Source organism: Neofelis nebulosa, chromosome 18 (assembly GCF_028018385.1).
Source record: "Neofelis nebulosa isolate mNeoNeb1 chromosome 18, mNeoNeb1.pri, whole genome shotgun sequence".
NCBI classification, from domain to species: domain Eukaryota; kingdom Metazoa; phylum Chordata; class Mammalia; order Carnivora; family Felidae; genus Neofelis; species Neofelis nebulosa.
Genome location: NC_080799.1, coordinates 30,835,850 through 30,859,289, shown reverse-complemented (window position 1 = coordinate 30,859,289; position 23,440 = coordinate 30,835,850). Strand labels below are relative to the sequence as shown.

The 23,440-nt window shown below is 43.5% G+C and overlaps 1 protein-coding gene and 1 long non-coding RNA gene across 2 annotated transcripts in view; one reads left to right on the top strand and one right to left on the bottom strand.

Moving 5' to 3' along the window:
- Positions 1 to 23,440, bottom strand: part of LOC131501559 (uncharacterized) — a 231,149-nt gene that overhangs the window by 161,548 nt on the left and 46,161 nt on the right. The gene's annotated exons all lie outside the window — the stretch shown is intronic.
- Positions 20,804 to 21,997, top strand: LOC131501557 (ADP/ATP translocase 2-like). The gene is given in 2 exon segments (XM_058711876.1): positions 20,804 to 21,018; positions 21,021 to 21,997. Coding segments are annotated over 2 exon segments (891 nt in total). The 5' UTR covers positions 20,804 to 20,861; the 3' UTR covers positions 21,755 to 21,997.

The following is a 23,440-nucleotide window of genomic DNA, read 5'->3' as shown; positions in this document are numbered from 1 at the left end:
ACACCCATTCTCCACTCAGCTCACAAATGCCCTGTCTTCCTTGTTGGAGCTTCTACCCAGCCTCCTCCTGCCATTAGGCTGTTCCTCTTTGTCCCAAAAAGTGGCTGTAAGTGGGAAGTAGACTTGCAGAGGGAGGGTTATGATGCAGTCCTTTCCAAAAAGGAGAGATCTGATTCACTCTCCACACTGCAGCCAGACCAAGCATCTGCAAAACTGCTGATGTCACTCTCCTGCTGAAAACCCTTTGATCTTGGGTTTTAAGAATGAGCAATCTTTACTGGATTCCATAGGCCTGATGTAAGGTGGGCCTTACCTGCTTTCCCTCACTCACTACCCTCCAGCCACACTGACATTCTTTCAGCTTCTCAAACATGCTGTTATCCATCTTGCCACAGGACCTTTGCATATGCTGATCCCTCAGCTGGAATGGTCTCACCTCGAGGTACTCTTTCAGATCAGACCTTAAATGGTATTTCCCTGGCTCCTATGTCTAATCCAGATTTGTTCTGGGTTGTCCCCATACTTTTTATTCATAGCACATTATAATTTGTTACTACAGTTTTTTTTTAATGTGTTCTCTAAAGCAGATGTGCCAGAAGAAAGCTCTTATTTTGATGACTATCAAATGCCTATACTTATTTTTCAATCAGTTCTTGGCTCAGTGTGGGAAAAGAGCCCATGCCCTCACTTTAGACATGGGTAAACTGAAGCCATGGAAGAAACAATATTTACCTGAGTTCATGTGGTTGGTCGGTCGGTTGGTCGGTCGGTTGGTTTTTTAAGGAAGTATTGGCAGTTATCCTTTGAAATATTCAACCCTTCTGCAAACATCCTGTGTTACCCTCATCTTAACTCTGGGAATTACTGTCTTCCATATTTATTGCCCACCAGGGAAGAGTGAAACTGAGTGAAGAAACACATGGAAACCTTGTATGGGTCTGCAGATCTTGCTGACATCATCACCAATCTCTTCCATGAATTTCTTCCTTGAACTCCTGAAGTCATCGGATTTCCCATTCTCACTCCCTCCTGACATTACATAGCATATCTTTAAAAATCATATAAAATAAAATAATTGGTCAACATAATGACAATATAGCTAGCCTTTGTTCAGCACTTACTGTAATGTGGCAAGTATCATGCTGAGCATATAACCTGTCTTAATCTCTTGCCCCACAGCCACAGCTCTATAGGGCAGGCTGAGCGGATGCTGCTGTTTTCAGGGGGAAGAGTGTCTTGCCCAGCGTTGCACAGCTGGTGAGTATGACAGCCTGGTTTTATGCCCAGCTACGTCTGCCTCAAAAGTCCATGGAGTCTCCATCACATCATGACACTCTGATGTGCCCAGTCCAGGACTGGCACAGAGCCCTTGATCCAATGAGCCACAAGAATGTTCTAGAAGCCCTCCCCCCCCCCACACACACACACACTGACAACAGTCTTCCCAGGATATGTGTCTGCCCTCACGAGCCAAAATACTCTAGTAGAGCAAGCATCAACCTAGTAAAAATTGAAGGGGTGCAAGGCAAAATCTAATACCCTTTGTTGAAAATCATCAAAGACACACAAACCCATGTAAAATAAAGGAGCTCCCTCTGTAACCAATGTTCACTGGCTTTTTGACTGCTGAGCATCCATTCCAACATCCTCTTTTTACAGTGATGCTCATTTACGATTTTGAGGCTTTCAACATTTTTTTTTTTTACTTTGCATACAGTAAAATTCTTGGTGGTATACCGTTCTGTGGGTGTACAGCACCATAGCACCTGATTAGAGAGCTGGAACTTTCAGCCCCACCCCTGACCTTCAGAGAGGGGAGGGGGCTGGAGATGGAGTTCAATCACAAATGGCCAATCATGCCTATGTATTGGAACCTTGATTTGGAAAAACCCTAAACAAGAGGGTTTGGAGGGCTTCCCAGTTGAGGAACACATTCACATGCCAGAAGCGTGGCAGACTCCATTTTCACGGGAACAGAGGCCCCTGCACTCAGGACCCCCAGACCTTGCCCTATCTCTCTTCATCTGGCTGTTCATCTGCCTTTATGATAAACTGTAAGAGTAAGGATAGCACTTTGCTGAGTTCTTTGAGTCCTTCTAGCACATTATTGGAACTGAAAGTGGGGGAGGGAACCCCTGCATTTTTTCTAAGTTTTTAAATTTATTTTGAGAGAGAGAGAGCAAGTGCAAACACCAGGGGAGGGGCAGAGAGAGAGAGAATCCCAAGCAGGTTCTGTGCTCTCAGCATAGAGTCTGATGTGGGGCTTGAACTCATGAACAGTGAGATCATGCTCTGAGCCAAGACCAAGAGTCAGATGCTTAACCAACTGAGTCACATGGGTGCCCTGGGAACTCCTGAATTTAAAACTGGCCAGGCGGGGCGCCTGGGTGGCGCAGTCGGTTAAGCGTCCGACTTCAGCCAGGTCACGATCTCGCGGTCCGTGAGTTCGAGCCCCGCGTCAGGCTCTGGGCTGATGGCTCGGAGCCTGGAGCCTGTTTCCGATTCTGTGTCTCCCTCTCTCTCTGACCCTCCCCCGTTCATGCTCTGTCTCTCTCTGTCCCAAAAAAAATAAATAAAAAACGTTGAAAAAAAAAATTTTAAAACTGGCCAGGCAAAAGTGAAGGTAGCCTGGGGACTCCCATTTGTGATTGAAGTGGGGGCATTAACCTGTAGGGTCTTTGGTAACTACGGGTAGATAGTATGATAATTGAATTGCATTACTGGATGCCAGCTGGAGTCAGACAATCAAACTGGTGTTGGAATGACTATTGGCTTAGGGTTGCAAAGACATCTCACATGTGCCTAATCTGGAAGAGGCATGTTTCGTACTGTTGAGAGAAGCATAAAAGCAGAGGTAGGGCACTGTAAACACTGGGCAACCAGAGGAACAGTTTCAATCCTGGGTTTGTCTCTACTTATGTAACTATGGGCAAATCATACAACCTCACCAGGGCTCAGTTTATTCCCTGATAAACTGGGAATAATAATAATAATAATAATATGGACTCCATACAGCTGTTTGAGACTTGAAGAGGTTAGTAGACCTACAGGGTTCAGGATACTGCCAGGGGCATAGTAAGCCCTCAATAAAAGTGGGTGGTTGTCAGTGTTATTCCTCTTGTTTCTTCCAATTCATTCCCTCTTGAAATTTACCAGAGTAGGTTTCTTCTACCTGAAGCAGAAACACCCGATTGATAGCCCTGCCTCTTTCCTTTGAGCAGAGAGAATGTGATTAGCTAAGCAAGAATGAGATCCTGGGGGGAGGTGGGTTTCTCCAGACAGACAAGATTCCACAGATGTTAGGAGTAAGAAGGAGGAAAGGAGGGAGATCCAGACACACTGTGGTTCCCACAAGGACAGGAGAGACACTCTCCAGCCTCTGCTGGACCAGAAGGCACACTGGTTCAGTCATATGCCTGGGCTCCTGAAGAATATGCTGAGTCTTGGGCAGTGCGTCCAGCCCAGGGACCCACTGGAATCATCCAAGCAGCTCTAAGGTATTCTGGTACCTGCATCCGGCCTCGGAGATTCTGACTTCATTAGTCTGGGAGGATGTCCACGGAAGAGGGATTTTTAAAAGCTCCCCAGGAGATGCAAAGGTGCTGCCAGGGTTGAAAACCTCCATCTGAGAGGAGGGAGCCAGAGGGCCACCCCGCTGGTATTCACCTCTTCAGAGAAGGGCTCTTGGACTTTAATGAGCACATGAGTCATCTTGTCAAAATGCAGATTCTAGTTCAGTAGGTCCTGGGCAGGGCCTGGGACTCTGCATTTCTCACACGCTACCAGGTCATGCTGATGCTGCAGCTCAAGGACTACACATTGGGTAGCAAGAGTCGAAGTGAAGGCTGTGGGTGTTGCCGGCCGTCGCACGAACACCTCGTATTGCGGCCCCCTTGTCCCTCACAGGGGCCGGCCCGAATGCAGGACACCTGCTGCTTTGGGTTAATCTGCTCAGAACACCTGGGCCTTCCCACAATTTCAAGTCACCCCACTTCTGCCCAATGGGTGGCAGAAGGCATTCTCGGGGCAGAGAAGTAAACAGACTGTGGCTCGGGGCCACCCCATGATGCTCCCCCAGCACCAAATGCAGTCTGAGACCTCCTAGCCCAGTTGCTTACACTCACCCGTTTCCGCCCAGAGCCCAACTCTGTGCACAGAGCGTCCTCTCGGAATCAGCTCACTGAGCCCTCCCCGCCTTTCCTCTGCACCTGAGGCAATTATTACTTGTCATAAACAAGAACTGCCAGCTGTGAGTAGCATCAGCTCGCTGTTCTTAAAATGCCTTCTAATCGGTTCTCTCAGAGAATTCTCCAACCCGAGATGGTTCTGCCCAGCCAATCACAGTGTGGTCCTGGGCCCATGTTTTGATAAGATAATCTGTCATTGTCAGTCAGAGATGCAGGGCTCTGACTGCAGGGAGGGGAGACTGGAGGAGAGAGCCTCCTCCCTCTCTGGAAGTAGGGCTGATTGCTGACTCTCCCAGAATCCTGTCCCTGGAGAGGCTGTGACAAATGTCAACCGACAGGATGAAACCCTCTGTTTCTCAAACACCTGTAGGCCCCTCCCCACCACAGCCTTACTTACGCCCATTTCTTGTTTGTCTCCCAAGCACCATTCAGAGGGAAGGCGGATGCCTTCTAGTAATGAATTACATGTGAGACCAAGAGGGGAAAGTTGGGGGCATTTGGAGGGATAATGAGAGGCCATCTGTGGTGGTCAGCCTTGAAGATGGCCCCCAGTTAGCCCCACCTCCTGATAGTCTCACCCCTCTCCATGGCACCAGAGTTGGTCTACAGGGTAAGTACAATATGGGCACCTGCTCTCGCTCCTTAGTCACTCCCTCAGTGCCATCACTCACTCGCAACGTTTTGAGGACAATAAGGTAGCCGATGGGGAGATCCGCATGAACAGGGACTAAGGCCTGCCAGCGGCCATGTGAATGAGCTTAGAGGCAGATTCTACCCTAGTGGAGCCTTGATTGGGTTGCAGCTCGGGACAGCAGCTTGGCTGCAACCATATAAGCCAGAAGCACCCAGCTAACCTGCTCCTGGATTCCTGACACCAGAAGCTGTGAGATCATCAACGTTTGTTGTTTTAAGCTTTTCCACTGGGGTTGATTTGTTACACAGCAATAGATAGCTCACACACCATTCAAACCAGACCAAACCATTAATACAGTGTGGGTTCTTCTATGGCAAGAGGCAGTACCAATCACTACAAGAGGTAGTAATGGTAACAATAATAACAATAATAATAATAATGGCAGCTAACATTTACATAAGCCCTACTTGGAGCCAGGCACCTTTCTGAGCACTTTGCATGCATTAACTCATGTAATCCTTCAGCTACCTACTATTGTTATTATTATTATCCCTGTCCATGCACTCCAGCTATCAGGAACACGTCTGGAAACGTGGGTTGCAACAAATAAGATCACACACCATGGGGAACTGTGGTGCATCTCAGAGTGTTACCGGATGCGGGTTTGCTCTGTGCCGCGTGCCATCAGAAAGCAGCAGTCGATCCACGCCTGGAGTCAGGAGATACAGACTGGGGCTACAGCTGTCGCTGGGAAAGAAGCAGCACCGCTCCCGTTGCTCAGGACAGAATGTTTGCTGTTTCCGTGGTTTGCACGGCACCCTCACTTTCGTGCTCAGATGCGATGACAGAGCACTTTTATTTTTGTCTCGTGTCATAACCCTGAGCACGAAGTCTTCCCATACGTGGTCCTGTGAAACCCCTCAAGTGGGGAACACCACAGCCTGGCTGCTGGTACCGGGCCAGCCACCAGCCGATCACAGCGTGACTTCCTTTCTCATCCCCATTTGACAGATGGAAAAACTGAGGCCAAAATAAGTCAGGTAGTTAAAATGTAACGGTTGAAAAAACTTTAGAGCAGAGCTTCTCAAACTGTCAGTAGTTTCGAGCCAGTTTGGTTTCGGTTTTGGTTTGCGTGTTTTCCAATCCACTGTGAGCCGAGATTTTCGTAACATACAATATAAATGAATTGTTAGAATAATGATCACGTATTTAAATGTTGCATCACAGTCAAGTTGCTAGAAGAGTTTCTAACCATGTACTCTCAATTTATGTATTGTCTGGCCAAAGACAAATAAAATGGGTCTCATAGCAGTACATGTCTACGGAGCCTGCTTTGAGCACCTTTGTAGAGGTTGTCTTGATGGAAGTTTTCTCAAACTACATGCATTCGTGCACCTTCAGTTTTGCCATGATTGGATAGAATCCTCCGGTATTATTTACTTCATGTTAAATACCCTTCTCCTTTATTACCTCCCACCTATTAGAACAGCCACTATCAAAAGAGCAAAACAGTGTTGGCAAAAGTGTTTCCAAAAATTGGAAACCAGGTGCACTGTTCATAGGAAAATAAAATGCTGCAGCTGCTTAGTGTAAATGTTATCTTGAGAAGTTAATAGAGTTATCATACAATCCAGCAATCGCCCTTCTAGGTATTTACTCAAAGAACACAAAGCAGGATGTCAAAAAGCTATTTGCACCCTCAGGTCCACTGCAGCATTATTCACAATAGCCAAGTAGAAGCAACCCTAATGTCCATCAACAGATGAATGGATAAAGTTTGGTACATACATGCAATCAAATGTTATGCAGCCTTAAAAAAAGAAAGAAATCTTGTCACATGATACAGTGTAGATGAGCCTTAAGAACCTTATGCCAAATGAAATAAGCTAGTCACAAAAGGACAAATACTGTATAATTCCACTCACTTGAAGTCCCTAAAGTAGTGAAAATCATAGAAAAGAATAAAGGTGGTTTCCAAGGGCTGGGGGAAGGAGAAATTAATGTTTGGTGTTTCAGAGTTTCAACTTTACAAGATTAAAAAGTTCTAGAAACCTGTTGCACAGCAATGTGACTATAATTAACAGTACTAAACTGTGCATTTGAAAATATTGAAGATGGTAAATTTAACATTATGTGCTTTTTCACCACAATTTTAAAGCAAAGAAAAAAAGTTCTTCATCCCAAGCAATAGCAACCCCTATGATGTGTTGGGATGGCTTGTTTTTTTGTTTTGTTTTGTTTTGTTTTTAAAGTTTATTTATTTTGGGGCGCCTAGGTGGCTTGGTCGGTTAAGCGTCCGACTTCGGCTCAGGTCATGATCTCACAGCTTGTGAGTTTGAGCCCCGCGTCGGGCTCTGTGCTGACAGCTCAGAGCCTGGAGCCTGCTTCAGATTCTGTGTCTCCCTCTCTCTCTGCCCCTCCCCTGTTCATGCTCTGTCTCTCTCTGTCTCAAAAATAAATAAACGTTTAAAAAAAATTTAAATTTTATTTATTTTGAGACAGAGAGAAAGCATGGGCAGGGGAGGGGCAGAGAGAGAGGGAGACACAGAATCCCAAGCAAGCTCCACGGAGCCTGCCACAGGGCTCCATCCCATGAACCGTAAGGTCACAACCTGAGCCGAAATCAAGAGGCCAATGCTTAACCGACTGAGCCACTCAAGCACCCCATGGTAGCTAGTTTTACATGTTTTTTTTTATATACAGTATTTTAAAAATAAATTCATTATTGACAGAATGTAAAAATGTGTTTTCCATGTACCAATGAAAATCATTTTGCATACCACCTATGGAGCACATACCACACTTTGGGAAACACTGATCTTTGAACCTCCTATTGCTTTAATGCCTACCATCTGAGGCTGAGCAAGAGGAAAGGTTCAGGACCACTTCTGCTTTCCAAGAGCTTGTGGTCAGATTGAACAGCTAAAATAACCCAAGGAGGGCAGTGGAGCTTAAAAGAAATCTTAAAAGAATGCCCAAGACCATATTGCCCAAAGCCATCTAAGGATTCATTTCAAAGGGCACCTGTGTGGATCAGTCGGTTGAGTGTCCAACTCTTGATTTCGGCTCAGGTCATGATCTCACAGTTCGTGAGATTGAGCCTTGCATCAGGCTCTGTGCTGTCAGCTCAGGATTCTCCCTCTCCCTCTCTATACGCCGCTTCCCCACTCATGCTCTCTCTCTCTCTCTCAAAATAAATAAACATAAAAAAAACAAAGATTCAGTGCAAAAAAAAAAAAATTCAGTGCAAGACCAGATCTGTTTTGTTCAATGTTCTATACCAAGTAGCTGGCACGTGTCTTGCCCATAGTGGAGTCTCAACTAATACTTGTTGGGTTCTATTAAATTACAATAAACAGCGACTAAGTAGCAGAAATCAGTGAGGTACTAGACAGGGTTGCTAACCTGGGGTTTGTAGACGGACTTCAGAGGGTCCATGAACTTGAATGGGAAAATCCCCCATTTTGTGTAACCTCTAACTGATTGTCAGTATTTGCTTCCATTATATGTGTAGGCAACAAATCACAGTAATATTCATAGTATCTGTCACCAATATAAATCACGGATATTTTCATATCTCATTACAGTTGTTGTAGACATCTCAATATATTGTCTACATGCATCACTAATTGAAATTAAATAGTTATTAGACCCACCACTACATCTTGTTATTTAATGCATTAGTAAAGAGGCATATATTACTATCACAAAAATTTGGTGGTTTCTTTAGAAATTTTGATAACCATATTTTAGGATAATTACAAAAGAAATCTTTTGTAATTTTACACACCTTTATTTCTGCGTTTACTTTCTGTGTTGTTCTCTCAAGGACTCTATAGACCTCACTAGATGCCAGAGGTGTCCGCAGCACGCGTGCACACACACACACACACACACACACACACAGAAGATTAAGACCTGCTGTTGGATTGACTCAATCTTCCCAGTGTAGCTGACAACGCACTGGGTTGCAGAGTAGCTGAAACAAACTGAACACGGAAGCAGCCCATTTCTGCCACCTTTGGGGAGGCAAACACCAACTCACCATTCCAGAGGGCAGTGAATTCACCAGTTAACAGTTGTATAGAGGAACCCCCTGATAACCATCAGGTTCAATGTCCCTGGCTGCCAAGGTCAAGGACTCAGAAAAATTTGGTGTTGAGCAAAAACAAACTGACCTCACACCTGTAGGATTCAAAACACGGACTCTGGAGCTAGACTCCCCATGTTTGTATCCCAGTCCCAACAGTTAGGATCTGTGTGAGCTTGGGTAAGTTATTTCACCTGGATGGATCTCACTTTGCTCATTTGTAAAGAAGGAACCACAGAGCCTGATTGTGGTCGGCAGGAAATGGTCCTTTGAAGATGTCCAGGTTCTAATTCCTGGACCCTGTGAATCTGTAAGTTTCTATGGCAAAGAGGAACTAAGGCCACAGATGGAGTTCAGGTCAGCTAACCTTAAAATGGAAAGATTATTCTGGATTATCCAGGTGGACCCAATATAACCACAATATAACCTTAAATGTGGAAGCAGGAGGAAGAAGAGAATCAGAGATTTGAAGATGTGACACTGCCAGATGTGAAGATAGAAGAAGGGGCCACAAGCTGAGGAATGGCAAATGGTCTCTAAAATTTGGAAAAGGCAAGATTCTCTTTTAGAGGCTCCAGAAAAAGTGCAGCCCTGCCAACACCTTGATGTTAGCCAAGTGAGACCCAGTTTGGACATCTGGCCTACAGAACTGTAAGATAATAAATTTGTGTTGTTTTAAGCCTTGAGGCTTGTGGCAAATTGTTACAGCATCAATAGGAAACTAACATACTATGCAAAGGGGTTTGTGAGGATTAACAAATGAGTTAATTTATATAAAGCCCTTAGAACAGTCCCTAAAGCACAATTGGTGTTATATATTATTAGTGTTATCGAAATGACAACTAAAAGTGAAAGAAATTAATCACTTCCAAAACAAACCAGGTCTGTTCAAATCAACCCCTTGCTCTGTTTTAAAATCATGAACTAATATGGGCACCTGGGTGGCTCAGTCAGGCGAGAGTCCAACTTTGGCTCAGGTCATGATCTCGCGATTCATGAGTTTGAGCCCCACACTGGGCTCTGTGCTGACAGCTCAGAGCCTGGAGTCTGCTTTGGATTCTGTGTCTCCCTCTCTCTCTGCCTCTCCTCTGTTTGTTCTCTCTCTCAACAATTAAAATAAAATATTAAAAAAAATTTTTAATCATGGACTAATAATGAACTCATGGATCCAGGCATTAATCATACAGCAGCTAACATCACAAAACAAGACATAAACAGACATTAGGTGCCTCCTGATGGACAAACACATGGCCACAAATGAAACAGTCTTGCCAAAAATGGGGGGGGGGGGGGGAAATCAGACAGAAACCTGATGAAACTTATGGATTCAACTACCAATGTACAGGAAACACAGAAGATAGAAGAACATGTCAAATGACACCACAGAGACATAATCAGCAATATCTAGACTCTGGGAAAGTCTACAGCAATGCTTCTCAAACTTTAAAGTGCATGTGAAACACCTGCGGATCTTGGTAAAATGCAGATTCTAAGCCAGTAGGTATAGGGTAGGGCCTGACATTACATTTCTAACAAGCTGTCACGTGATGCTGATGCTCGCAACCCATGGACCATATTTTGAGTTTCCAGGCTCTGCAAGATATATAATCCATTTTTTCTAGTAATAAAAGAATTGAAGGGGAAACCTACAGATTAAAAGATACACCAACCATTACATAGTTTTACATTTGGGTGAACTGGTAGAGAGATGGAGTCATTATCAAAGATCAGAACTGCAGCAGAGGAAATAATTTGATGAAGTTAATTATTTTAGTTTTTTAATTTTTTTATAATAAAAAAAAATTTTAATGTTTATTTATTTGAGAGAGAGAGACAGAGCATGAGCGGGGGAGGGACAGAGAGAGAGAGGGAGACACAGAATCTGAAGCAGGCTCCAGGCTCTGCCTGGTCAGCACAGAGCCTGATGCAGGGCTCGAACCCACAGACTGCAAGATCATGACCTGAGCCGAAGTCAGACGCTTAACAGACTGAGCCACCCAGGTGCCCCAAATATTTTAGTTTTGAACAGGTTGCATTTAAAACATTTGTGGTGTAGGGGTTATACACATTCATACAACTGTATCACATGTCTGTAGTCTTTCTCACCAAATCAGAGGATTGACTGAAGCACTGAGTAAATGTTTTTTTCAAACTAATGGAGCTGCATAGCCCATTCCTTTCAAAGAGAAATTTAGGTCCCAGTCAACTTTCATTGGACACCCAAGCTCTTGGCTCATAACACTTGGTCACAGGGCGGTCTCTGTGCAAATCAGAGATGATACGACATGTGATGCCTATGGTCACAGATCCCCCATCACCTAGGAATATTTCAATACCCATCCAATCAGCCCCATTCCAAGAGGCTAATCAAAGGACTGAGCTTTCCACTGAAAGTCTGCAGTAGCACTGACCTATTGGAAAAGAGTGGTTTTCGGAGACTTTACTCCAAATTCCGGCTTCATCAGCTGTGGTTTGGGAAGCGATTTAGGATCCTGGAGACCAGTGAACCTAGATTTGAATCTCAGCTTCTCACTTATTTATTTTGTGGCCTTGGCTGAGTTACATAACCTCTCTGACCCTCAGTATCATCTCTGAAATGGGATTAAAAATAATTATAACCTCCTCGCAGTTTTGTTGTGAGGATTAAATAAGATAATAGAAATAAAATGTTTAATCCAGTGCCTGACAGGAAACAAACACCTAGGAAATTTTCTCTGTTACTGCTGCTGCTACAGTGGCCACTGTCTTCTGGCCAATGAATTCTTCTGACCCTCAGGAGCCTCTTCTCTAAGAAGGAGTAACAATAACCGACAGAAAGTTTGATGCCTCCCTCTTTTATTTCCTTTCATTTCCTGTTCAAATATCCCCTTTTCAAAAAAGCCTTCCCCGGCCAGTCCTCTTCCTATATAAAACAGCCCACACTCTCTCTCCATCCCATTATGTTTTATTTTTCATCCTAGGAGCTATCCACCCAATTTATAGTCATTTGTTTAGTGTCTGTCTTCTCTACAAGAGATCAGTACCAAGGGAGTTAGGGACTTTGTCTATTGTGTTGACTGCCTCTCCCCTGGGCCAAGAACAGTGTCTGGTATGTCAAAATGCTCAATACATTTCTTGTAAGATGGATGGATGGATGGATGGATGGAAGAATGAATAAGTGAAAAAGAAAGAAAGAAAGAAAGAAAGAAAGAAAGAAAGAAAGAAAGAAAGAAAGAAAGAAAGAAAGAAAGAAAGAAAGAAAGAAAAGAAAAGAAAAGAAAAGAAAAGAAAAGAAAAGAAAAGAAAAGAAAAGAAAAGAAAAGAAAGAAGGAAGGAAGAGAAGAGAAGAGAAGAGAAGAGAAGAGAAGAGAAGAGAAGAGAAGAGAAGAGAAGAGAAGAGAAGAGAAGGAGAAAGGTAAGGAGGGAGGGAAGGATGGAGGGAAGGAGGGAGGGAGGGAGGAAGGGAGGAAGAAAGGAATATGGTCACTACCAACAATAACTACCCAGCCCTGAGTTGCTGCTCAATGGATATTAGTTTCCTTCCTTCCTTCCAAGGCCAGAAAAATGAAGAGCTCCAGAAATCCTCTCGGGGCACTGGGGGAGGAACTGAGAGGGGAATGCCAACAGACCTGCCTCCTCCCCCTTCTCCACCAGCCATCATTCTAACCATCAAAACAAAAACCAGACTGCAGGTGCCAAGAAGTCTGTGCATCCCTCATCCCCAGGAAGTCCCTCCTGGTTCTGAAACCCTAACAGAAGCGAGGAGTGCCTGCAGCTTGCTGCTTGTAGACAAGAATTCAAGCAGAATTTCAACAGCTGCTCCATTGCTTGTAACCCCAATAAACAGTGTCTGGACAACCTAATGTGGGGCCATTGAGGGTTAGGGCTGTGCTGCGTTTGGGGTCTCAGAAGTGGAAAGTCAACAGGTTTGATGTATGGTGCCGTTTATGGCACCTGAAATAGAACATCTGTTACCAGGTTGGCCGCTATCAAATCTTCTTTAATGTAACAATACAAGCAGTGGCTGGGTCTTGAATGCCACTTTACAAAGCCAGTGGCCATACAGCAGAACTGTCTTTCCAACGGCTGATCTTGTCACTCCTCTACTGAAAACCCTCCCCTGGGTTCCCATCACGCTAGGAATGAAGTCCAAACTCCTCTCCCAGGGCTGCACCAGGTCCAGCATGGTCCAAGCCCATCCATCCTCTCCCCAGCACGTCCTGGGCCATCCTCCTCCTCAGTCACTCCACTCCAGCCACACACAGCCTGTCTGTGTTCCTACAACAGGAGGAATGCGTCGTCCCCCAGGGTCTTAGTACTTTTGCTTCTCCTGCCTGCACGTGTTCCTCCTTATCTAGATCCTTGTCCCTGGTGTGCTCTTTTAAAGCAGCCCCAATGCCCACACCCCCCCCCCCCATCACCTCAGTCTGTTTCAATACCACTGTAGTACTTGGGCACCCGGGCAATCTGCACTTATGTTGGCTTGTTTCTGTGCATACTTCCTCCTCTCCCTGCCCTCCCCTGGGCCATAAGTCCCTGCAGGAAAGAACTCTGCCTGCACTGTGTATCCCTAGAATAGTCCCTGACACATAGTAGGTGCTCAGTAAGTATTTTTAAAGGCATGAACGTGTTGAGAGTGGCATCCAACACCAACAAAAAGTCAGCAAACTTTTTCTGTAAAGATCCAGATAGTAAATATTTGAGGCTTAGTGGGCCATATGGTCTTGGTCACAACTATTCAATTCTGCCATTGCAGCACAAAAGAGTCAATGACAATATGTAATTAAGTGGGCGTGGCATTATTCCAATAACACTTCATTTATAAAATCAGGCAGCGGCCTGGATTTGGCCCATGGAGTGTAGTTTGTAATCCTTAGCTCTAGATCAAGATTCTGAATTCAAGTATACTATCCACACAGTTACTTGACATGATTTTTTTTCCCCATATGCTATGACATCCACTGTGTGTTATATAAATATTAAATAAAACTGCATTCTATCCAATTTTGTAACAAATAGGCTCATTCAAGTAAACACATCTTTTTAAAAAAATTTTTTAAGGTTTATTTATTTTTGAGAGAGAGAGAGAGGGGGGGGGGAGGAGCAGAGAGAAGGAGACACAGAATCTGAAGCAGGCTCCAGGCTCTGAAGTGTCGGCACAGAGCCCGACGCGGGGCTTGAACTCACGAACCGCGAGATCATGACCTGAGCTGAAGTTGGATGCCCAACCGACTGAGCCACCCAGGAGCCTCTCAAGTAAACAAATCTTAAGTGCCTGTAGTGCATCAAACACTGGGCTTAGGGCTGAGAATGTAACACTGCAGAAAGCATACCCTGGTCTTGCTGTGTGTAGTCAAGGGGCCACATATGTGAAATCATGATAGTACAACATGAAACATTATAATGGGTGCATCAGGAGGGGTTGGGCCCTCTATAAAGGGTACAGCACCCCTTATATTAGTGGACAGTATGATTCTAGGATAATGGAAACTAAAAAGGATGGTTGGTGTGGAGAATCTTAGGCAATGTTACAAAATTCATGGGGTTCGGGGTGCTTGGGTGGCTCAGTCGGTTAAGTGACCAACTTTGGCTCAGGTCATGATCTCACAGTTTGTGAGTTCGAGACCCACGTCAGGCTCTGTGCTGACAGCTCGGAGCCTGGAGCCTGTTTCCGATTCTATGTCTCCCTCTCTCTCTGCCCCTTCCCCGGTCATGCTCTGTCTCTCTCTCTCTCTCTCTCTCTCTCTCAAAAATAAGTAAACATTAAAAAAATTTTTTTAATTAAAAAAAAAACAAAACTCATGGGGTTCCATGAGGCTTAGACAATGTCCCATCAAGGTCTATCTGCAAGTGTTCAGTCTTATACTTCCTTAAAATTAACACCAGGCACCACACTTGACCTGTGAAGACAAGAAACCTTCTAGGAGGACCTCGTGCCTAAATCAAGTCCTGAATTAGGGAGGAAAGAGTGCTCTGTTCACAGCACATGCTAAGGCCAAAGATGGTTTAGTCTCTCTGTAAACCAAAGACACTTAACACGACTGGATGAAAGAGGGAGACAGAGTGAAGATGGAGACGGCCGGGCAGGCAGACAAGAGTCACAACATTACGGAATGAGAAGAAATCTGAATTTTATCCTAAGAGCAGGGGGAAGCCTATCAGGGGTTTTCAGCAAAGAAGTTGAAAAACCAGATATGTTTTTTGGAAAACATGATGCTCAGTGTGTCCAGATGATGGACTGGGAGAGAGATACTGGAAACCAGGAGAGGTTTTGCAAAAGGCTTGAATGGTTTACAGCGCCCAGATAGAACTTCAAGACAACTTCTTGTGGAAAATGGAAGACAGCCTATTTGAGGATTTCCACTTGGGACAGGCTTCTCTTTCAAACAAGAACAAGAAACTTCTTAATTTTCCCCCCAAGTCCAATAAGGACCATCATAAGGACCCAGCTGCCAGGTTTAGAATGAGTTGAGCAAAGCAAAAATGATAGAGAAATAAAACATAAAATGAGACTATTTTCCACTTTGAACAGAGGCCAATAAATTTATGGGAACTTGCAGTTTTCCATGAGTAACAACTGAAGTAGGAAACAACACTAATATCATTATTCTTATGTTAATAATTACATTCAATTGGATTACTTAAGCAGAGGATGCCTTGGGGAGCAAAGACAGTCTAAGGAATTCCATTATCAAAATTTCACTTGTGGCTCATGGTCTCCTTAGCACCAATAATTAATATTCTCTCCCTAAACAAACAAAGATTGAGGAGGTTGGTGAACTACAGAAATATCGCTTATCATAGGAAATGATGGAGAGTACACAAAATAAAAAGACTAGGGTCACACTTGCGATTTTTATCATAATAAAATGCTCCTGAAGAACCACTTGGCAAAATGCACTTGCACCATAATGCCTGGTAAGATTAATGGCTTCAAGACAATTGTAAAATTAAAACAAGTCTCAGGTTCAGTCACTGAATTTAGACATTGGGAAAATACTCATTTTGTTCCAGCCATCAATTCATGGCAGGTTTTTGGTTTTGGTTTGTCTTTTTTTTCTTTTTTAATGTGCCAGCATTTGATTCAAAAATTGAGTTTCTTTTATGTCTCGTTCACAATCTATTTCAAATATACACCTGAGGGCACTGGATTCCTGGTACTGGTGAGGCAGCAGCTGATAAGAACACAGGCTTTGTAGTGTGAGAGATATGGGTTCATATCCTGATTCTGTCATGAACTACATGTGGCCTTGAGCAAGTTACTTAATCTCTCTGCCTCAGTATCCTTATCTGTAAAATGGGGATAATAATTTTATCTAACCTTAAGGAAGTTTAAAGGGTAATTGTTCTAGGGCAACGTCTAGCACCTGGCATATGTTTCAATAAGTGGCAGTTGTTCTGGAATGATTATTATGCTGCATCCCTTCCCCCGTTCACAGGAGACCAACAAAACAACCCATTGTGAGTCTGATTCTGCACCAAGGCCACTGACTTTCAATATATATGTCTTGCCTGAATGTGAATAAATACATGATGCTGGTAACCAGCCACTCCAAATTTTCACCCAGTTTCTAGAACCATCTTACTTTCACTTGCTTAAATGGCAGGTGTGTCTTGTGTGTCAGTTATAACAAGCCCTCTTTGACAGAGTGAGATTACATCCCTGAAAGGGGATGGAGATAGCATAGGGCCCCAGACCATTAGCCTTTACGGCAGGGGTCAAAGAGGGGAAGGTGCAGCCATTGGCGAAGTGTGGTCCAAGGAAGACTTTTTAAAATCCAGGTAGTACAGGTCTCTTTTGGACTGAGTGTATGTTGCCAATTATTACTAATATAACCATAAAAATAAAAATGCTTACTAAGTGACAGATATTTAGCCTACAGCTCTAAATACATGATCTCATTTAATCCACATGACAGTTCTATCAGGTCTAAATCTAAAATTATTTGGCATTTTATTTTTGGGAAAGTGGAAGTGCAGAAATGTTAAGTAATTCTCCCACGTTACCCGACTAAGAATTCATAAGGTGTTTCGTCCTAAAAACCCAAGTATTTAGCTGCTATGCTATACCTTCCAAGCAAATACAGACCCTTAGACGAATGTCATAAGCATATCACCCACTTTAGTTTTGTGTGGTTGCTGAGACACAAAACCACAAATTGGGTGACCTAAGCAACAGAAATATGTTGTCTCACAGTTCTGGAGGCTGGAAGCCTGAGATCCAGGTGTCGGCAAGGCAAGCCAGATTCCCTTTGACACTGAAATCTGTTCTATGACTCTCTCCTAGCTTCTGATAGTTTGCTGGCAATCTTTGGCATTCCTTGATAGTGGATCTCCACCTTCACCTTTACACAGCATTCTCCCTGTGTGCATATCTGTCTCCAAATGTCCCCTCTTTATAAGGACATCAGTTACACTGGATTATTCCACTCTACTCCAGTATGACCTCATCTTAACTAACTACACATACAAAGACCCTACCTCCAAATAAGACCACCTTCTGAAGTGCTGGGGGTTAGGGGTTCATATAAATGAGAGGGACACGATTCAACCTGTAATATTATTCAATCCCATCTGTCTTAACTGGTTATTCCTCCATCTTCTGATCCAGGGCATGGGGGAGGGAAACAGGATTTCTACACACTCCCAAACATACTGCAAGATGTAACTCTTGTGGGTTCCAAAACCCACAGAGCCATTTATCCCATGTTAGAAAGGAGAACTGAAAAGGGATACAGTGCAAAAGATGTCAAAGCAAAGATAAATGTTTCCTCAGGGGCAACAACTCTCAGAGATTTGAGTAGTAAGTTTTTGAAAAATGGACACATGAGGAACAAAGGTTGAGTTTTGTGAAATCATTGATAACCCCCAAGACAACACCCAGCTTTCCCCCATGATTATAAATGGGGGGATTTGAAATGGAACTTCTATTGTGTGGCTTTCAAAGCCCTCGGTGGCCCAGAAGTAGTGAATCATTTCTAAGGTAAAGCACTTCCTTTGAACTCAGGGGAAACAAAAGTAGGCAGATAAAAAATGATAATTCAGGAAGCAGATTTATGAGCAACTTGAAATCTGAACACTGCTTTTTTATATTCCTTACGATGGACCAGTCCTGTGGCCATGGGGGAATAAGCGCCTAAGATTGAACACCAAAAATAAAATCTCTCAGCATTTCCCAAACTCATACAGGAAATCTCACACAAGCCCCTCCCCAATAAATAATAGATGGGATGTAAAATGCAGACTCCTTTGTCTAGCAATGGACATAAGTAGATGAAGTTGTCCATTCTTTCAAGTTATTTCCAGAGCGACAGCCATATGCTGAGTGCTGTCCCAGGTCCTGAAAAGAAATACCTCAAGGAGGATTTACCCATTAGGTGGATCCCAAACTCAGAATAATTAAATCATAGATCTACAAGTGACTTCAGGAGTCATTTATGCAGACAGAGGATGGTAAAGGAGACAGAGGAAGGCATGTGTCTTATATTTGTTTTGTGTCATCTAACAAATTCTTCCCAGCAAACTTTCAAGATGCTGTCTTTCCTGTGAGCCAGTATTATGAATCTCTTTCCGACCATTTTGTAGGAATCCACAGTGACTAAGCTCCTCTTCTTCTGGTTGGGTATAATTTGTACATATATTGCAAGGAACAACCATTTTGCTTTTGAACACCTCCTACCTAAGTGAGGCCAAGGTTATTCAAGGAAGAAGATACTTTCCCTACCTTGGGGACACTAACAGTCCTGTGGATGTATAAAATGCAGATATATAATAAGGTTATTTCCATAACAGAAATAATACAATAAAACTATATTTTATTAGGACATAGGTTGAAAACTGGCAACACCTATAGGTCAGTTCCTGCCTATAGACATTCTTATTTGGCTATGTTTTCCCCCATTCCACCTCACCTAACTTCTTATTTTGAAAATTCTCAAGTCTAAAGAAAAGTTCAAATAATAGTATAATTACTATTCAGATATACCTAACACATACATACACATTTTTTTTCTGAACTACTTGGAAATAAATTGCAGACAACAGAATACTTCATTCAGGAATACTTCAGTATGAATTTCTTAATAATAAGGACATTCTCCAATTTATCCATGATACCATTATCACACTCAAGAAAATAAATAATAATTCCATAATATCATATAACATGTAGTTCATATTCAAGTATCTTTAACAGACAAAAACAATGTCTTATGTAGCTGTTGCCTAGTTGTTGTTGTTGTTGTTGTTGTTGTTGTTTTAATTTGGCGATTTAACATAAGAATCCAAACTTTCAGGGGTGCCTGGGTGGCTCAGTCGGTTGAGCATCTGACTTCGGCTCAGGTCATGACCTCACAGTCCGTGAGTTTGAGCCCTGCATCGGGCTCTGTGCTGACAGCTCTGAACCTGGAGCCTGCTTCAGATTCTGCGTCGCCTTTTCTCTGACCCTCCCCTGTTCATGCTCTGTCTTTCTCTGTCTCAAAAATAAATAAATATTTTTAAAAATTAAAAAAAAAAGATGGGGCGCCTGGGTGGCGCAGTCGGTTAAGCGTCCGACTTCAGCCAGGTCACGATCTCGCGGTCCGTGAGTTCGAGCCCCGCGTCAGGCTCTGGGCTGATGGCTCGGAGCCTGGAGCCTGTTTCCGATTCTGTGTCTCCCTCTCTCTCTGCCCCTCCCCCGTTCATGCTCTGTCTCTCTCTGTCCCAAAAATAAATAAAAAACGTTGAAAAAAAAAATTTTTTTAAATTAAAAAAAAAAGAATCCAAACTTTTCAGTTTTCCTTGAAAAATAAGCCCTAAAAACACTAAGCCTGGATTCTCACATGGAAAAAATTAGCTGAAACTGAATCCCCTTTAGATATGACCTATGTTCATTTTGTCACCATCTCTACCACTCATTATTTTCATCAGGCATAACTAGCTGTTGCAGAAATTTCTCTGGACCCCTTATAAAGGGCTCTCCCTGAAATCACAGTGGAGCAAGCTACTACTCTATCTAGAGGTGCTTCCATGCTAAATTTTGGCCATTCCAACCCTTCTCTTTCAGCTCTGTCTTCCAATACAAACTCCAAATCCTAAAATTTAGCAGACATCTAGTGTTGATGAAGCATCTCAAACACAGTATGTCCAAAACTGATCTTCTCCCCCCTAACCCTATTCCATCCATAGCCTGTCCCATTCCAGATGACAACAATCCCTTCCTTCAGTTGCTGATGCCAAACATTTCAGTTATCCATGACTCTTGTCACTCCCACACACAACCTTCATCCAATTCATAAAGAAATGTCATTGGCTCCATCTTAAAACCATATCCCAAACTGGACCACTTCTTTCCACCCCCACTGTTCTCATTCTGGTATATGATCCACCAACATCTCTCACCTGGACTATTTCAATGCCTCGTCTTCAAACATTAGTGCTCTGGTTAAAACCCTCCCATGGCTTCTTATTGCATTCAGTTCAAAATCAAAGTCCTTAAAATGGCCTGTGAGCTTCCACACGATCTCGTCACCCATTACTTTTCTGACCTCTTCTCTTACCCCTCTTCTCAGGCCCTGCCTACTCTGTTCCAGCCACACTGGCATCCTTGTTCCTCCTCAAACAAGCCAGGTACTCCAGGGTCTCTGTATTAACTGTTCCCTCTGCCTGTGATATTCTTCCCTCACATATCCACTTGACTCGGTCTTTCACTTCCTTCAAGTCTTTGTTCCATTCTCCCCTTCTCAGGGAAGGCTGTCATGAGCATCCTATTTAAAATGATAACCTATGGGGTGCCTGGTTGTCTCAGTCTGTTCAGTGTCCAACTCTTGATCTCAGCTCAGGTCTTGATCTCAAGGTTGTGAGTTCAAACCCTACATTGGTCTCCATGCTGGGCGTGAAGCCTACTTAAAAAATAAATAAAATAGGCAGTCCCTGAGTCCCAGCCGGTTCCTACCGCAGTCCCGCAGTCGCCCGGCTCCTCTTTCCTTTCAAAATGACAGATGCCGCTGTGTCCTTCGCCAAGGACTCCCCGGCGGGTGGAGTGGTGGCAGCCATCTCCAAGACCGCGGTAGCGCCCATCGAGCGGGTCAAGCTGCTGCTGCAGGTGCAGCATGGCAGCAAGCAAATCACCGCAGATAAGCAATACAAGGGCATATAGACTGTGTGGTTCGTATCCCCAGGGAGCAGGGAGTCCTGTCCTTCTGGCGCGGTAACCTGGCCAATGTCATCAGATACTTCCCCACCCAAGCCCTCAACTTCGCCTTCAAAGATAAATACAAGATCTTCCTGGGTGGCGTGGACAAGAGAACCCAGTTTTGGCGCTACTTTGCAGGGAATCTGCCATCGGGTGGCGCCGCTGGGGCCGCATCCTTGTGTTTTGTGTTTCCTCTGGATTTTGCCCGTACCCGTCTAGCGGCCGATGTGGGCAAAGCTGGAGCGGAAAGGGAATTCCGAGGCCTTGGTGACTGCCTGGTTAAGATCTACAAATCTGATGGGATTAAGGGCCTGTACCAAGGCTTTAATGTGTCTGTGCAGGGCATTATCATCTACCAAGTTGCCTACTTCGGTATCTATGATACTGCAAAGGGCATGCTTCCGGATCCCAAGAACACTCACATCTTCATCAGCTGGATGATCGCACAGTCCGTCACAGCGGTTGCCGGGTTGACTTCCTATCCCTTTGACACTGTTCGTCGACGAATGATGACGCAGTCGGGGCGCAAAGGAACCGGCATCATGTACACACGCACGCTTGACTGCAGGAGGAAGATTGCTTGTAACGAAGGGGCCAAAGCTTTTTTCAAGGGGGCGTGGTCCAATGTTCTCAGAGGCATGGGTGGTGCCTTCGTGCTTGTCTTGTATGATGAAGTCAACAAGTTCACATAAGTTATTTCCTAGTTTCTTCCCCTGTGAACAGGCATGTTGTATTATTATATAACACATCTTGAGCATTCTTGACAGACTCTTGGCTGTCTATTTATCAACGGCAACTATTGACTGGTTGAAAATGGGAAGCAATAATGTTCATCTGACCAGTTTTCTCTTAAAGCTATTTCCACGATGATGGGACTCAATTATATTTTTTATTTCACTCACTCCTAATAAATAAATTTGAAGAAATAAACACTATCCAAAACATTAAATAAATAAATAAATAAATAAATAAATAAATAAAATTATAACCCACTGTCCACTGCTCCATGACACTTCCAGTCCCCCTTACCCTGCTTTACTTTTTCTTTTATGCCTGGAACAGATTACCTTCTACATTGTACATATTTATTTATTATGTTTATGCTTTATTGTCTACCTCCCCTCACTAGAATGTAAGGGCCAATTCTATCCATTGATGTATCCAAGCATGTAAAAGAGCATTTGAAATGAGAATGTAAAATGGTGTGACCTTGTGGAAAGCTCTTTAGCAGTTTCTTAACAAACTAAACATAAAATGACCCAATGACCCAGCAATTCCATTCCCCAAAGAACTGAAAATGGACACTCGAACAAATGGTACATGAATGTTCATAGCAGCACTATTCAAAATAGCCCCAAAGGTGGAAACAACTCAAATGTCCATCAACAGATGAGTGAATAAACAAATTGCGGAAATACATTAAATGGAATACTACTGGGCCATGAAAAAGAATGGAGAATTGATGCATGTTACACAGTAGATGAACCTCAAAAATTTTATGCTAACTGTGAGAAACCAGACACAAAAGTCTCATATCGTATGATCTCATTTATATGAAATATCCAGAATAGATATATCCATAGAGACAGGAAGCAAATTGGTAGTTACCAGAGGCTGGAGGTAGTAATTATTTAATGGATATGGATTTTTATTGGGGATAATGAAATGTCTTGGAAATAGACAGAAGGGATGGTTGCACAACACTGTGAATGCACCAAATGCCACTGATATGTTCACTTTAGATTGATTCATTGTGTGTTAAATTCATTCAATTTAACCTGTATAAAAAACAGCAGCTCAAAAAAAAGGACCTCAATAAATATTTGCTGAATGAATGAATGAATGAATGAATGAACAGGAAACAAATCAGTATGTCTGGCCCTGAAAACAGATAACACTAAAAGGTAGTCTATCAAAAAGCATTTTTTGGAAGTCTGTGGCCCTTTCACCAGCCACATGTAAATCACCCCATTTGGGGTGTAAGTAAGCATTGAAGCAGTATTGCCCTGGGGGTCCATGACCATTTTTGGTGGCCTGAGCTGAGTTTTATTACTCTGCTCATGGAGAACAGGAGACAAAGCCTGGGGTCCTATCAGGGGAAAAAAATCTTCCTGTGTTGGAATTTTCAGAACCTCCTGTTCCTACATAGCTAGAAACATTTCTGACTGCCAGGAGGGAATAAAGCCAGTGGGAGTTAGTCCCATCTGCCTACAGAGGGGCAGGAACATCATCTGTCTAAATACTTCTTCGTCAGAAAGTCTTACAGCTGGAGGCCTTTCCTCACTCTCACTGTGACCTCAGCCTTAGGGCCACATTAAAGAGCATTAATGCCATGGAGAGGGGGAGGGAGGGAGGAGATGGGCTGCCAGACTGGAACT